Source organism: Ascaphus truei, chromosome 3, assembly GCF_040206685.1.
Source record: "Ascaphus truei isolate aAscTru1 chromosome 3, aAscTru1.hap1, whole genome shotgun sequence".
NCBI classification, from domain to species: Eukaryota; Metazoa; Chordata; class Amphibia; order Anura; family Ascaphidae; genus Ascaphus; species Ascaphus truei.
This window is the reverse complement of record NC_134485.1, coordinates 20,583,819-20,597,383: the sequence shown is the minus strand read 5'-3', so window position 1 is coordinate 20,597,383 and position 13,565 is coordinate 20,583,819. Positions and strand designations below refer to the sequence as shown.

The window sequence follows — 13,565 nt, the reverse complement described above, 5'->3', positions numbered from 1 at the left end:
TCAGAATGAATAAGGGAACACAAAGCTTATGTTATGTTTGAAACACCTTTTATTTTGTGCCTCGCCCTTTTTCCTGCAATACATGACATGGTCCTCACTAATAGGTCTTACTCTTTTTACATTCATATAGTGTTAGAGGGGAAATGGGGTGTGCAGTGGCTTTTAGCATTTCTAAGTAAAAATAATCTCCGTGCAGCCTGAATAGTGTAGGTTTATTTTTTTATTTTTACGGCAATATGCTTATACTCTGGGGAATGTCTTGAGCATAAAATGCTATATTTAAGCGAAAAATGCTATTTCCCATTTGGACAGTAGGTGTCTCCTCCTACTCTTGGATACAATGTTACTAATACAAGACTGCTTGGCAGCTGAAAGCATTCTTATTGGTTTACTGGAATTGTGATGCTACAGGGTAGCCCCTTTTAAGAGAAAACCTTAGTACTGTACAATACAAAGAGCTCCACTCTGTACACCCCTCCGTGCAAAGGAAGTACTGGAGACCTAAGGACTGCCATTTCAAAGCAAATATGAGTGAGGTGAGTATCCAACCCTTTTATAAGTCTGGATGTGCTGCACTGTCTAGAGATAGCTGTTGAAGCAATTACAGAACACACCGCAGAGCTGCAGGTGTCAAACAATATTATTATATATATTGTAGTCATCAAATAACCCATGGGAAATATATTTATTGAAAATGAAATTATACTGTTTTTTTTTTATATATACTGTATGATCTGATATATATATATTTTATCTGCTACTGAATTTATGAAAGCACATTGTAGGTATCCTGAAAATAAAAAGTTTATTTTAATTTTTCAAAAGGAATGCATTTTTTCATGTGATTTTGTAGTAATAAATACAGGCTTGTCTGCTATGTAAGGTGAATTAAGACTGCATTTAAAGTATGGGGACAGTGTTTTTTTTGTTTGTTTTTTCAAAACAGTATTGTATTGAAAGAAGGCAAAAGAAAGACTGAATTTGCATTTTACAAATGCAGTAGGATAATGATAACAGCACATCTGCTTTTGGAAAAAATAATTACAGTAGGATTAGAACTTAAATGTTTCTTTAAAAAAAATTGTTTTTCATTTAATTTTTTTTAATTTCATTTGTAAAATAAGATTTACATGTATTTTTGCATGATACTTTCACCCAAAATATCATAATAGTAAAGCCATCTCTACATTCACCAGCAACTTTTTAGCGGAACAGAATTTTATTGGGTGGGGTTACCTGCTATTAAAAAAGAATAGGTATGTAAGTGTTTAATGAAGAGTACATTTTAGATTTAAATGTTTCATATTTATTGGTATGCCATGATACAATAAGTTCACAGGTAACAAGTATTCTATTGATATGAGCACAGTTCAGTATGAATAATTAATACATCCACCGGGGCTACTGGAAATTAATTAGTTTATCTTATTCTACAACAATGTCAATTACACTTCTGAAGTCAAGCCTTCTGAATCCTAATGGAAAATCCCCACTTAATGTGCAGTATGTGATCATTTTGTTGGTTATGAACTACAGTATTCAAGTTAGTAGCACAACCATAAATATCATTGTTAATTTATCCACATGAATATCGATTGAGTATAGTATATTCAACACAATGCAGATTATTCATTAATACTTAATATAAACCATTAAAATATCATCTCCCAGAGCAACAGCTTTTTTGAGCTAATGTTGATAAAATGTGGAAATGTGTAAAATATTGGGGATTTTGGCACATCAATAAGTAAGCAAGTTTTTTTAATAAGTTATTTGCCTATACATCCTATGACGTATCTGGATTTTCATGTGTTCATTTTTATACTTTGTGGCATTGTTTAAATAGGTAGTCAATAACATCAAACTGAATAATCACATTGTCTCTCACTTTATTATGAAAAATATATCTGTAACTGTGCTTTTATTCTGGACAGCACCACTGTTACTCAGGCTCGTACACCTGCAGTATGGTTGCAAAAATTCCCTTCGCACGTTCATTTCCTCTTTTCATACATTGGAATTCAATTGACGCTTATATGTCTTCTAAAAACTTCCACAGAGCCCTACGCACCTTTGCGGAGATTTAGTAGAACTTACTGCATTTTTCAAAATATCCCAAGTTCTTTCAAATATTCATATAGTAGCTGTATGAGTTTACATAAAGTTATGAGTTTACATAAAGTTATACATCTTTGATTTTCCAGAACCATCAGGAGTCGTTTTCCTCCAATGCTGTTCATCTTCTGGAGATTTCCTATGCAAATCTTTTCAATTCAAATAGAGTTGCACATATCGCTGTATTCAAATCAATGCCGGCAATTTCCATAAAATTCAATTAAAGTCTGCAGGCTTTCTAAATCCTTGAATGTCATTTCCATAACATTTTCCATACAGTGGCAATCAATCATGTCGAGGCAATCTTTTTGCTTTTCATAGTGCTTTTGTTGACTCAACGACTCAATGTTATCACAAGAAAATAATATTTGGAATGCTTCAAACAAAGGAACCCAAGCCCAAACTTTCTATGGATACTTATGGTTTTATAATGAACCATTTCTGCTAGTCCTTTCTTTAGGAATACAGCTTTGCATACTTGATATCGGTTTTAATGCTGACTTGTTGACTTGTCAATTTTGACTGCCCATCCATTAATGCTATTGATCGTAAAAATACTGCAACTGACATCTAATCGCTTGGCTTAGCATCTTGTGTACAGATGGGCACAACCATTCTACCATATACTGTACTTCTTTTGATACATTTCTGTGATCCCCATTTTAAAGCTTCCAACAACAATTGTCAATTTTAGCTTTAAAACAAGAACTAAACAACAAGGATAAACAATAAAAGACAGAGTCATACAATATGCAGTAACAGCGTCTTTGTATAGTCTTTGTATGACATATATTCATCTTTAAATGTTAGTACATAATATTGTGCACCTGACAACAGGAACAATCTGCCAGAGACTCTCAAAGCCGCATCGGTCTAAATTCTTCCAAAACTAAAGCTCTCACATTTAAATCTGGTCTGTATGGCTATGAAAAGTGAAACTTCACGCACAATAGCAAAATATATGATGTGCCGGTGTCTGCACTAAATGTACTGCAATAAACTTGTTAAAAGAGGATATTATATTGTACAAAGATCTTTAGTCAGAGGAGTTTACTCCGTCACACTTGGTGAAACATGTTTGCAGTCATAAAAAGGAAAAAAGTGACTGACGGTATCAAAATGCAGAATTGTGTAGATCTAATTATAATACATTTGTCTGGTGACACCTCCTAAATTACTCACCCAAATCACTAACTGATGCACATGGGGCAAAAGTTACTTTGATATATTGATTTTTAACCATTAGCGTGCCCCTATGACAGGGGTGGGCAACTACAGTCCTCAAGTGCAACAACAGATCAGATTTTAAGGATATTTGCTTCAGCACAGATGGCTCGACTGAGCCACTGATTGAGCTACCTGTGCAGAAACAGGGATATCCTAAATACCTGACCTGTTGGTGGCCCTTGAGGACTGGAATTGTCTACTCCTGCCCTATGACGTACCTCAGGTGGCAGGTAGAGTAATTATTGGACGGGCAGGTTAGGAATACAAGAGATTAGAGATGATGGGCCATATTTACTAAGCAGTGCTACTCCATAACATACGTAGCTAGCAAGGTTTAGTAACGATGGTCCCTTGCAGTGAATGTGGTGTAAAGTGTCTTTCGGCCCAGAAAGTCTTTTGTATGGAGTGACACTGCTTAATAAAATATGTCCCTTTCCCTTGAATTGTGGACCAGCAAACTAAATGAAAAATGGTGAAAGGTAAAGCTAGTAGTTGCTGAATTAATGTAAATACCTATGTTGATATGGTGAGATTACACGTGTCCTCAGAACTTGACATGACTTCAGAGCCTGCGTGGCTGCTCCCCCAATCCCTCCCTGAAACCCCCCGCAAATAAAGCACATACACAGAGGTCTGAAGGCACAATGGCCGTGGCTTTTAGTCAGATACAGCAAAGGGGAGGAGATAACCCTGCCAGAGTGCTCCACCCACCAATGAGGCCAATGATGCCCAAAATATGGCCCGCCGGCTAGGACTGTCCAAAGTCCCAGTTGCTCAGCTGACCCCACGTTAGTCGCGACATGGGTGCCTGCATTTCTCTTTTCAGTTGTGGTTAGGAACTACACATCTCAACTAAACAACTAGTGTTTCTAACTTTCATACATTAGGTAGGATCAGACGCATGAGAAGAAGGCAGACCATGTATATTGGCAGTGACTTTTTAAAGCTACATTCATAGCTGTTAAAGCTGATCGACATTTTTGTTGGATTTTATTAAATTGCTGTACTTTAAGCTATATCATCTTGCCCTCTCCAATGCTGGTTTTATATTTTTAAATCTGATGCTCCATTCAGGAGATATGTGTTTTAAATATTAAAGGGGAAATTGGATATCCACAGAAGCGGCCGTTTAGGCTGTTTTTGTCAAAAATGGCCCATGCAGCTACTTCTGTAGATATAGAATAAGGACCAAAGTCACAGATACACAAAAGGGTGCTAAGCTTTAACAAACCTTTATTCCCATTTGTTTGAATGGAAGATAAGGTGTGGTAAAGTTTTGCACACTTTAATGAATCTGGACCCATGGTAGTAGAGCTATGCTAAAGATTATCACACCTTTGTGGATCTTGGCCTAAGTGTCCAGGAGGTTGAAATAAAGCTCTCCCCAGAGCTTCTTCCAGTCTACAGGTTATGTGCAAAACATAGGTACTGGCGCCAACAAATAAAATATATAATGTGATCAATTGAAAAGTGAACAATTCAATTGTGTTGGCGGGAGTCCCCACAAACCAATTGTTACACACAGCGATTCCTGCTCCTGATGGTATCCGTGGAATGGGTCTCCTCCTAAAAAGACAGATGACAATCCACATAAATAGCATAATATTGTTTACTGCAGTATAAAAACAGACACAGTATACAAACAGTGAAAGAGAATACACTCACACTTTTCCTATTAGTTAAAGCATCGAATGTTTTGGGCACGCTCTCATCCTCTTGCATGTGTCCCAGTCACTTCCCAGCTCCAACCTGCACATACGCTGCCTTGCCGCCCACTCCTGCCTCTGCCTCTGTTTCGGGGGAAACACATGGATCTCGGAAAGCCTGCTGATTGGTTGGTAATGCTGCTGCTAGGACGGTATCCTCCGAGGCACTTCCAAACGTGTTTCGTCGTACTGCGACTTCCTCAGAGGTTCTGGCTTCGGAACATGATCCTCTATCTTATACCCACAGCAATATACATTAAGCCAATCAAATGAAAATACAGTTTCTAATTGTGGTAGAGACCAGTTTCCCACACACGTACAGTACATAATACTTCATTAGCTCTTAAAAATACACATTCAATGTTTAATCACACAATCTTTATATAATGAAAATAAATCATTTATACAATGAAATGAAATTAACATAGTTACAAATATATAAATATATATATATATATATATATATATATATATATATATATATATATATTTATATATTTGTAACTATGTTAATTTCATTTCATTGTATAAATGATTGTATACATAAAAGGAGCCTATTTGCCACTATATATATATATATATATATATATATATATATATATATATATATATATATATATATATATATATATATATATATATAGTGGCAAATAGGCTCCTTTTATGTAGGGCTGTCATTTGCCCAGGCTCTTCACGACGCAGTCTTCTAAGGTTTAATTTATAGAAAAGGAGGACAAACACGTGTATACACACAAGAGACACTTAGCCCTCAACCTTCAGTGGTTTATTTTTCCATTAGTGACACTAAACATTTCAAACACTGTCACTTTAAGAAACAAAAGAAATCATAAAACTAACATCTACTCCTGTCAGGAGTCTAACTCACAGCATATCCCTATCTGCAATGTTGGCTGGGTAAGCCAGTTACCAACTTTAAATAAGACACAGATATAACATTAAATTCTTAACTGTCAGATGGGGACAGCGTCCCAATAGATTCTCAGATGCTGCAACACATGAGGGGGGCATCTATCCCGAACTGGATCCTGGGGAGCAACATCCTCCCAGCCTCCAAGCTCTAAGGGCTGGGACCCGCTGTGCTCGGCGGCGCGGACGGCCGCGCGAGCGTTCCCCACCAGCAGGGGAATCCTCCCTAGCCGGTCCCAGCCCCCCCTCGCTGACGGCTCACTACGCACTGTGACGCGTCAGCCGGCAGGGGATTCAAGAAAATTGTGATCCCGAGCGGTGACGCGTCACGTGGTGCGCTGATGAGCCAATCAGCGGCGGGGCCGGGAGCGGGAGCTGTCATCAGGCAGCTTCCTACTCAAGGTAGTGTGTGTGTGTGTGTTTTGTGTGGCAGAAGGGGGAGGGAGCTGCTTACCTTACAGCATCCCACAGCAGCTCCCTCCTGCAGCCCGAGCCCGTGGAGGGAGGGAGGGGGGGAGTAGTGGGTCCCTCCGCTCAAGCCACGCCCCATCCACCCACCTCCCGCTCTGGCTCCCACTCCCTACAGACCGCATATCACGGTCTGTGTCTGTCAGCGCCCCGCCTGTCTGCAGTGCGGGCGCGCTGACTGAGGGAGCGGGGCCTTAGCCTAAGAGAAAATGAAGCAGCCAATCTAACAGCAATATATTCCTGTTCCTCAATTAGGAGAGCAGATGAGGGAAACTAGAACCATTGTAAAGTCTGGTATGGATTTCCTATCCACCAGCCTTAGTGACTGTGAATCTGTGGGGCGGATCACTTCCATACTATGAACGCACTTTGTTTTATAAATCAGACAGAAAGCTGCCCACTATTCCTAGGACTATGGCACAATATATATATATATATATATACTGTGTGCAAGAATTGGTTTGTGGGGGACTACTGCCAACACAATTGAATTGTTCAGTTTTCAATTGAGTTTTCTCTTATTTGTTGGTACCAGTACCTATGTTTTACACATAACCTATAGACTGGAAGAAGCTCTGGGAGAGCTTCATTTCAACCTCCTGCACACTTAGGCCAAGATCCACAAAGGTGTGATAATATTTAGCATGGGTCCAGATTCATTAAAGGGTGCTAAAATTTAAATATGTATACATTGTATATACATACACAATCCCCTCTTACTCAACATCACTCCAATAAAAAAGGATGAAATGTACATCACATGAGATGAAAAGGAGACAAAAGTTAAAATAATCACATATACACAATTGTATTGAAATTGTCGACTGTTCAAGACAAATGTGTTTCCCAAAATTAGATGAACAGTCGAGTAGTCCAAATAAGGAGTGATAAAAAGTCTTGAAATAGAATTAAAAATCCAAGACTATACAGTGTTAATATGAATAACTAATACAACAGACATTATTAACGTTCTGTGTATGATAGCAAAGCGATACAATTACCAGAGAAAATGAAAACATTAGGAAAATTAGAAAAAACATTTTTTTTACAACAAAAGATGGCAATCGGCTCAAAAGGAGGGAAATAGACAGGTAGTGATAATATTATGGTCCTTTAATATCAGAGTATCTCAAATATACAGTTAAAATTCAATTTGAAATGAAAAATAGCCCCATCACCTAAATATACGTTATATAACAGTCTATATGTTACCATGGTAACCTCAGAAGAAAGATACTAGGAAAACAGATTTTATATATATATATATATATATATATATATACATACACACACACACACACACACACACACACACACACGCACGCACACACACACACACACACACACACATACACACACACACACACACACACACACACACACATAAACTGATACTGGGTGCACACAAGGAAAGAACCATAATCCACAGAAACAATATTATATACTTGCAGAGATTCAGGTGCTAGTAGATAGACAGGGAACACCAACCAGTCTGTTAAATACACAAAAAGATGAAGTCCGCAGCACACTCCAAATAGAAAAAGGATTATTTAATCTTAGAAAATCATCAGGCAATCACAAAAACTCCAAATTTTCTGAAGCTTGAGAAAAGACCTTGTGGTCTGAAACGTACGTCGCTCTGGAGTTTTTGTGATTGCCTGATGATTTTCTATTTGGAATCTGCAGCGTACTTCATCTTTGTGTGTGTGTGTGTGTGTGTGTATGTGTGTGTGTGTATATATATATATATCATTAATTTATTTTTAAAGAGCAGGATAGGGTCAGGGGCAAAATAGTGAGGAGTCGATTTATCAAAGTAGAGGACAATGTGTTTTGTTGCACTTTTTTTGGGGGTTTTTTTTGGAGCAGAATTGTAGACGTAGGCTACTTTAGATATGGAGAATTTTGAAAATGGCTGATCCATGGTCATATTGCGTCTTTAGCTGTATATCAAAACTGCCACTTAGTTAATCTGCACCATAATCTCTGCCTATAATTTTTAATTGATACATGTATATTGTTGTAATGGTCAAAAATTAAATAGGGAAAGGTTTCCTGTCTTGCTTCTCGGTTTTTGGTACATAGCATCAAAATCTAAATGAAGAAGCTAAGTCTTAACTGTGCTGAACCTGTAATCATTTCAGAATAGCTGCCTCACTTTATATTTCAATAGCCTGGGTTTAACCTTTGAAAATAACACAGGTAATATTTTACTAAAGTATATGGCTTGTGTTGAGGCTTTAAGAGTCCTTCACTATCAGTGGGATCTCATTAGTGTTCATTTTTCTAAGCAATTTTAATGATTAGTGCTAAATGTCAGAGGGAAATGAATTCTGTTTATAAACGGAAAGGACGATCCCAGCTTCCCCTCCCGCCCCCCACTATGTTACAAGAGAACGTATGGAGATAAGCAGTGTTCGACAAACCTATACATTTGCTCGGCCCGGGCGAGTGGATTTAACCCCCGGGCGAGTAAATATTGGCCCAAGCAGCACACGTTTGGTACTAGGTGGCGAGTAGATTTTTTTGTGTGGCGAATAGATTTTTTGGTGATTTGTCAACCACTGGAGATAAGTATGTAAAGAAAACACAGAGGCAACACTACTGCCCATATTTACTAATCGGTGCTAAACCGTAAGACAGTTTCAGGCGCCGGAAAGTATTTTATGGCATAGTACAGTCTGTAGTGGAAATAGAGGAATAACCCCCTAAATCAGGGCTCTAGAGCATGCAAAATAGGTTAATGTCACAAAGCTTTAGAATATCAGTATCTCTGATTTATAAGAAAATGTCCAATGTTTGTCATCCTGGAAGAATAATGTTATATCTCTCCAATATAGTAGTGTGGTATCCGGTCAAATGATGCTCCCATGTAAGGCTATGATATAAATAAGCACATTGGGGATGTCTGAAAAACCACCAGAATGGCTATCCTGACCACCCAAAATAGCTTGCATATATGTCCTTGGAGCTAGACCGGTGATGCAAGTTGTATGAAAACGGAGAGTACTCACTACTTCTTAGTATGAACTGCTTCCTGGATAGGCGTGCGAACAGTCCAATAGCAACAGCAGGAAAGGATTCTCCCAGACGGGATGGTGCGACCATGCACTGCGTTCCTAACAGAGGTGCGCACTTGCACGAAACGCGTCAGAGGTTCTTCTTACCTGTATGCTGTAGTCTACAAATAAAGTACCCTTGTAGTGACCTGGCAGTTGTCAGCTGTTCTTCCGTTATTGGCACGCATCAACTTCCTCTGTTTGGAACGCAGTGCATGGGTCGCACCATCCCGTCTGGGAGTATCCTTTCCTAGTACAGTCTGTAGTCTGCTGCACTCAGCAAAGGATTACTAGAGTAATAATGACAGAGAATAAAAGTACAATGTATCAGGGAGATCCCTTTGTCAGGGGTAATAGGCAGCCGTGTGCCACACGGTCGCCATTTTGTAAGTGTGTGTAATAAATATGGGCCTACATCTTAGAAATTGGCAATATAATAAAAGGAACCACTTTGGCTATCAATGTATCTACATTTTGTGGATAGAGGTAATGTATTTTTGTAAAACAAAATGGTTAATCTGTGCTCATAATGCATCATTATCATGCACAGATCAATAGATAAACAAAGCAATGTGTTTTTTAAACATTTATTGGACTTAAAAACTCTATCCCTTCTCAATCCAAACCAGCTGCTACAGTACAGCTTGAAGAAAGGCCCATCCTAATGGTGAAAAGCTTCAATATAAATTGATTTAAAAAATATATATGTATCATAATACACCGACTACTGCTGAGGCAGCTAGTGTCGCCTCACATGGGAGAATATACATACACCTCTTATTTGAATCAATTTATATAATAAAGTATTTTAATTATTACAACATTGCTTATTTGTCTTTATTCATGGGGCTTTAGTTCTAGCATTAATATAGTTACTATACTTATATACTATATATCACTTGTATGGTTGAGAGTGCACGCAACCTGGGGAATTCCTGACCCGGCACTTCCGGCTGGTTGTAGCGTGTATCAGTTTCTCATTTGTCATATAGAAACAGAGGCTGTTATATCCAGTTTTGTAGAGCGAGATCTAGTTACAATGGATATGGGGATGGGTAGGAGGAGGAAGTGAGACGTGATGATAAGGATACTGGCAAGTTAGTGTGAAAATAAACAGAGAAGGCGTAAGAGGCAACACTCTATTGTAATGTAATAGGGACCTTGACAATCAGAAGACACAAGGGTAAAATGTGAAATAGTACAAGACTGTTTATGTATACACACACGTAAACCCAGCACACACACACACATTGTGTGTGTAGATAGATATAGATATAGAACAGTGGCACACCTTGAATAAACATTTTCAAAAAGGCCATGTACATATACAGTGCTTTTTTTGTGACCGGAACTCATAATAAAAAAGTTAATAATAAAAATAAAATATACATAATAAAAATCTAATTATTTAGCATTTAAAGACGCTGTTCATTACTGTGAGTTTTAAAGAATTAAAAACAAAATGAAAACATACAAAAATTAGAGTTTTCATAGAAAATGCCAAAGACCTAAAGACGGTAGATGTACCAAACAATAACACTTCCAAAAATGAAAGCATTCCAGATCCTCCCCTCCCCCCCTTTCCCTTCTCCCCTCCCCCTCCCCCCTCCTTCTCCCTCCTCCCCCGCCTCCCCCTCCAACCCTTTCCTTTCCTTGTTCACTTTAAGAATTCACTTTAATAACTCATTGATAAAGGGAACAATTTTTCGAATTAGTGCAGAATTCAAAGATTTATATATAGGCTTCTAGGAGTATATAAGGATTATATCTTAATGAAAAATCACTTGGATTGCATTTATTACAGAAAGCATGCCGTTATCTATGCTTTATTGTATTGGTGTTATTGTTATACATTATTACCATTTTAATTATTGAATATAAACATGATTACAGTACACTTTTGAAATATGCACTATATATGTGAAAGTTATGAATTTAAGATAATAATGCATTGAAAATCCCTTAAAAAAAACCTGACTTTACTTGTTTTTAATTTCATATTGCAATTATATAATATGTTTGATATTTGCAGTCTCAGAAGTGAGTTACTTTGTTACAACTTGATGTATATACTATTGCATGTATGTCACTCTGAACTGGGACTTGCGGTTATAGATTAACTGCAACTATGCGTATAATCATTTGTAAAACTAAGTATCACTTGTTTTTATTCTATTGGTCTTTACTGCGCATGACACTGGTACCGGTGTATCCCACACGAGTCCACGCTAGCCATGAGTGCACTTTCCCATCATGCCATCTTGGGAACACTCGCATCTCATTGGCTGAGTGACATCACGTCCGGTTTACTTCCGATATTTCAGGGGATTGTGCACGAGTAACGTTACTCTTTGAGAAAGCCCATTTCTTGGGTGAAACGCGTTAGAGGCGCAGGGGTTTGTCTCCCCTCCTCTTGTTTTTATCCATGTTTGAATAAAGTATTTTTATAGCCCAGTCCAGCCTCTGCAACCTTTTTCTGCACCGTAGTGCCCGCTGATTCACCTCTCCCCTCGGTAAGGGTGATTTCGTCTTATCTTTGTATCATTATAGTTTTTGGTAAAATGTTATTTTTTCTTTTTTTTCCCCTTCATATGGGTCTATATATTAAATTAAGAGAATAGCGTTTCTTTGCATGTAAACACATCTTGCCACAGGCAATATTTTTTTTTTTAGCATTTCCAAGCCGTGCAGAGATGGCGATTTGATTTGTGGACCTGGAAATCCACGCTGTATGCAAATTTTGCAGGCAAATGAAGACATCTCGCAAAAATTCAATGCTTGGGGGACCCTCCAATTTACGAGATATTACAGTTCTTGACTTTTGCCAGTACTTGAAAAGGAAAAACAAAGACGGCCTGGGGTGGGGTGGTGTGGGTGTCACCCAATGGGAAGCTGCAACGTATCTCACAATGATGCCACAGCTTTCTATTGGCTGCCAGATTTGGGTTAATTCCAGTGGCCATATTGTTGATTCATTTCCAAAATACAATAATGGTTTTAAATGACATATCTCAGGAACCAAGGGTCCCCGTTGCATCAAGTACTGCGGTTCAGCTCCAGGGAACCCCTTCATTTGAGTAAAGAGAAAATAAATCGATGTATTGTATGTAAAAGAAAAATGAGCAGCACAGCTTGCTGCTTTAATAGGTTCCGTATGTTTGTGGTTTGTAAGAAGAGAGGATGATTACTCTAATGGTCTTGATAATGTAGTAATATTTCCACATAGGTAATTCTTATTGAATACAGAAAAACTCATACATTTTATTGCATTAAATTACATTCGGTGTTGGGGAAATTTAGCCTGAGAAACCTAACAGTTTGATGAATAGGCTTGATTATTTTTTTAAAACATAAACAGAAGTTTACCATAACCACTTGCTACTATTATTTCTTCTTTTTTTTAATATATTTTAGAGCTATTATGCGCAGATTTCAAAGTGTGAATGGATATTAATAGAAACAAAATGTTCCGAGCCTTGATAAACTGTAGCAGATAAAGCTCTCTGTGGTACTTGCAATCAATATGTTCAGCTACAAAACAACCTTGTATTGCAAGATTTAGTCTTTAATAATTCTGCCATCATACGTAGGTGTAAATGAATTTACCACTGAGTTTTTCTTGCAAATTACATTTCACTATGACATTGACAGTTTAAAACCGAAAGACAAGTTATTGATAAAATCTCATGATACTGGTTTGTTTGTGCCTACCAACACAACAAAATACTGAAAGCTGGTTCAACGACCTTATATAGCACATTTTTCTTTTCATGTCCCTGAGAATTTTGTATAAATATGATATCTTTTAATGTTGCTACAAGAGAATTGTACACTTTTAGCCCCCTCCTTTAGGCTAGGGTTTCAATGGAAGCTAAAACACGTTGTTACATGTATACAAGGAAACTAAATACATAGAAAAAGACATACTGTATAGGGCTTTGCACCAAGGCAAATTTAGAGCAAAGAAAGTATGTTTTGAGGAATTGCACCGTTGCATCAAATGTGAAGCACTGTATCAGATGCATATTGTGAAAAGCCAGTAATTGATACCACCTTAAAGTTG

The 13,565-nt window shown here is 37.8% G+C and overlaps 1 protein-coding gene across 2 annotated transcripts in view; it reads left to right on the top strand.

The window, feature by feature from the left end:
* The first annotated feature begins 397 nt into the window (after positions 1 to 397).
* The window catches only part of PCP4 (Purkinje cell protein 4), an 87,305-nt gene continuing 74,137 nt past the window's right edge, over positions 398 to 13,565 (top strand). For both annotated transcript variants that reach the window (XM_075593715.1, XM_075593714.1), the window contains exon 1: positions 398 to 536. In XM_075593715.1, the coding sequence (XP_075449830.1) occupies positions 528 to 536 (9 nt within the window). In that variant the 5' untranslated portion in view covers positions 398 to 527. The remainder of the gene's footprint in view (positions 537 to 13,565) is intronic.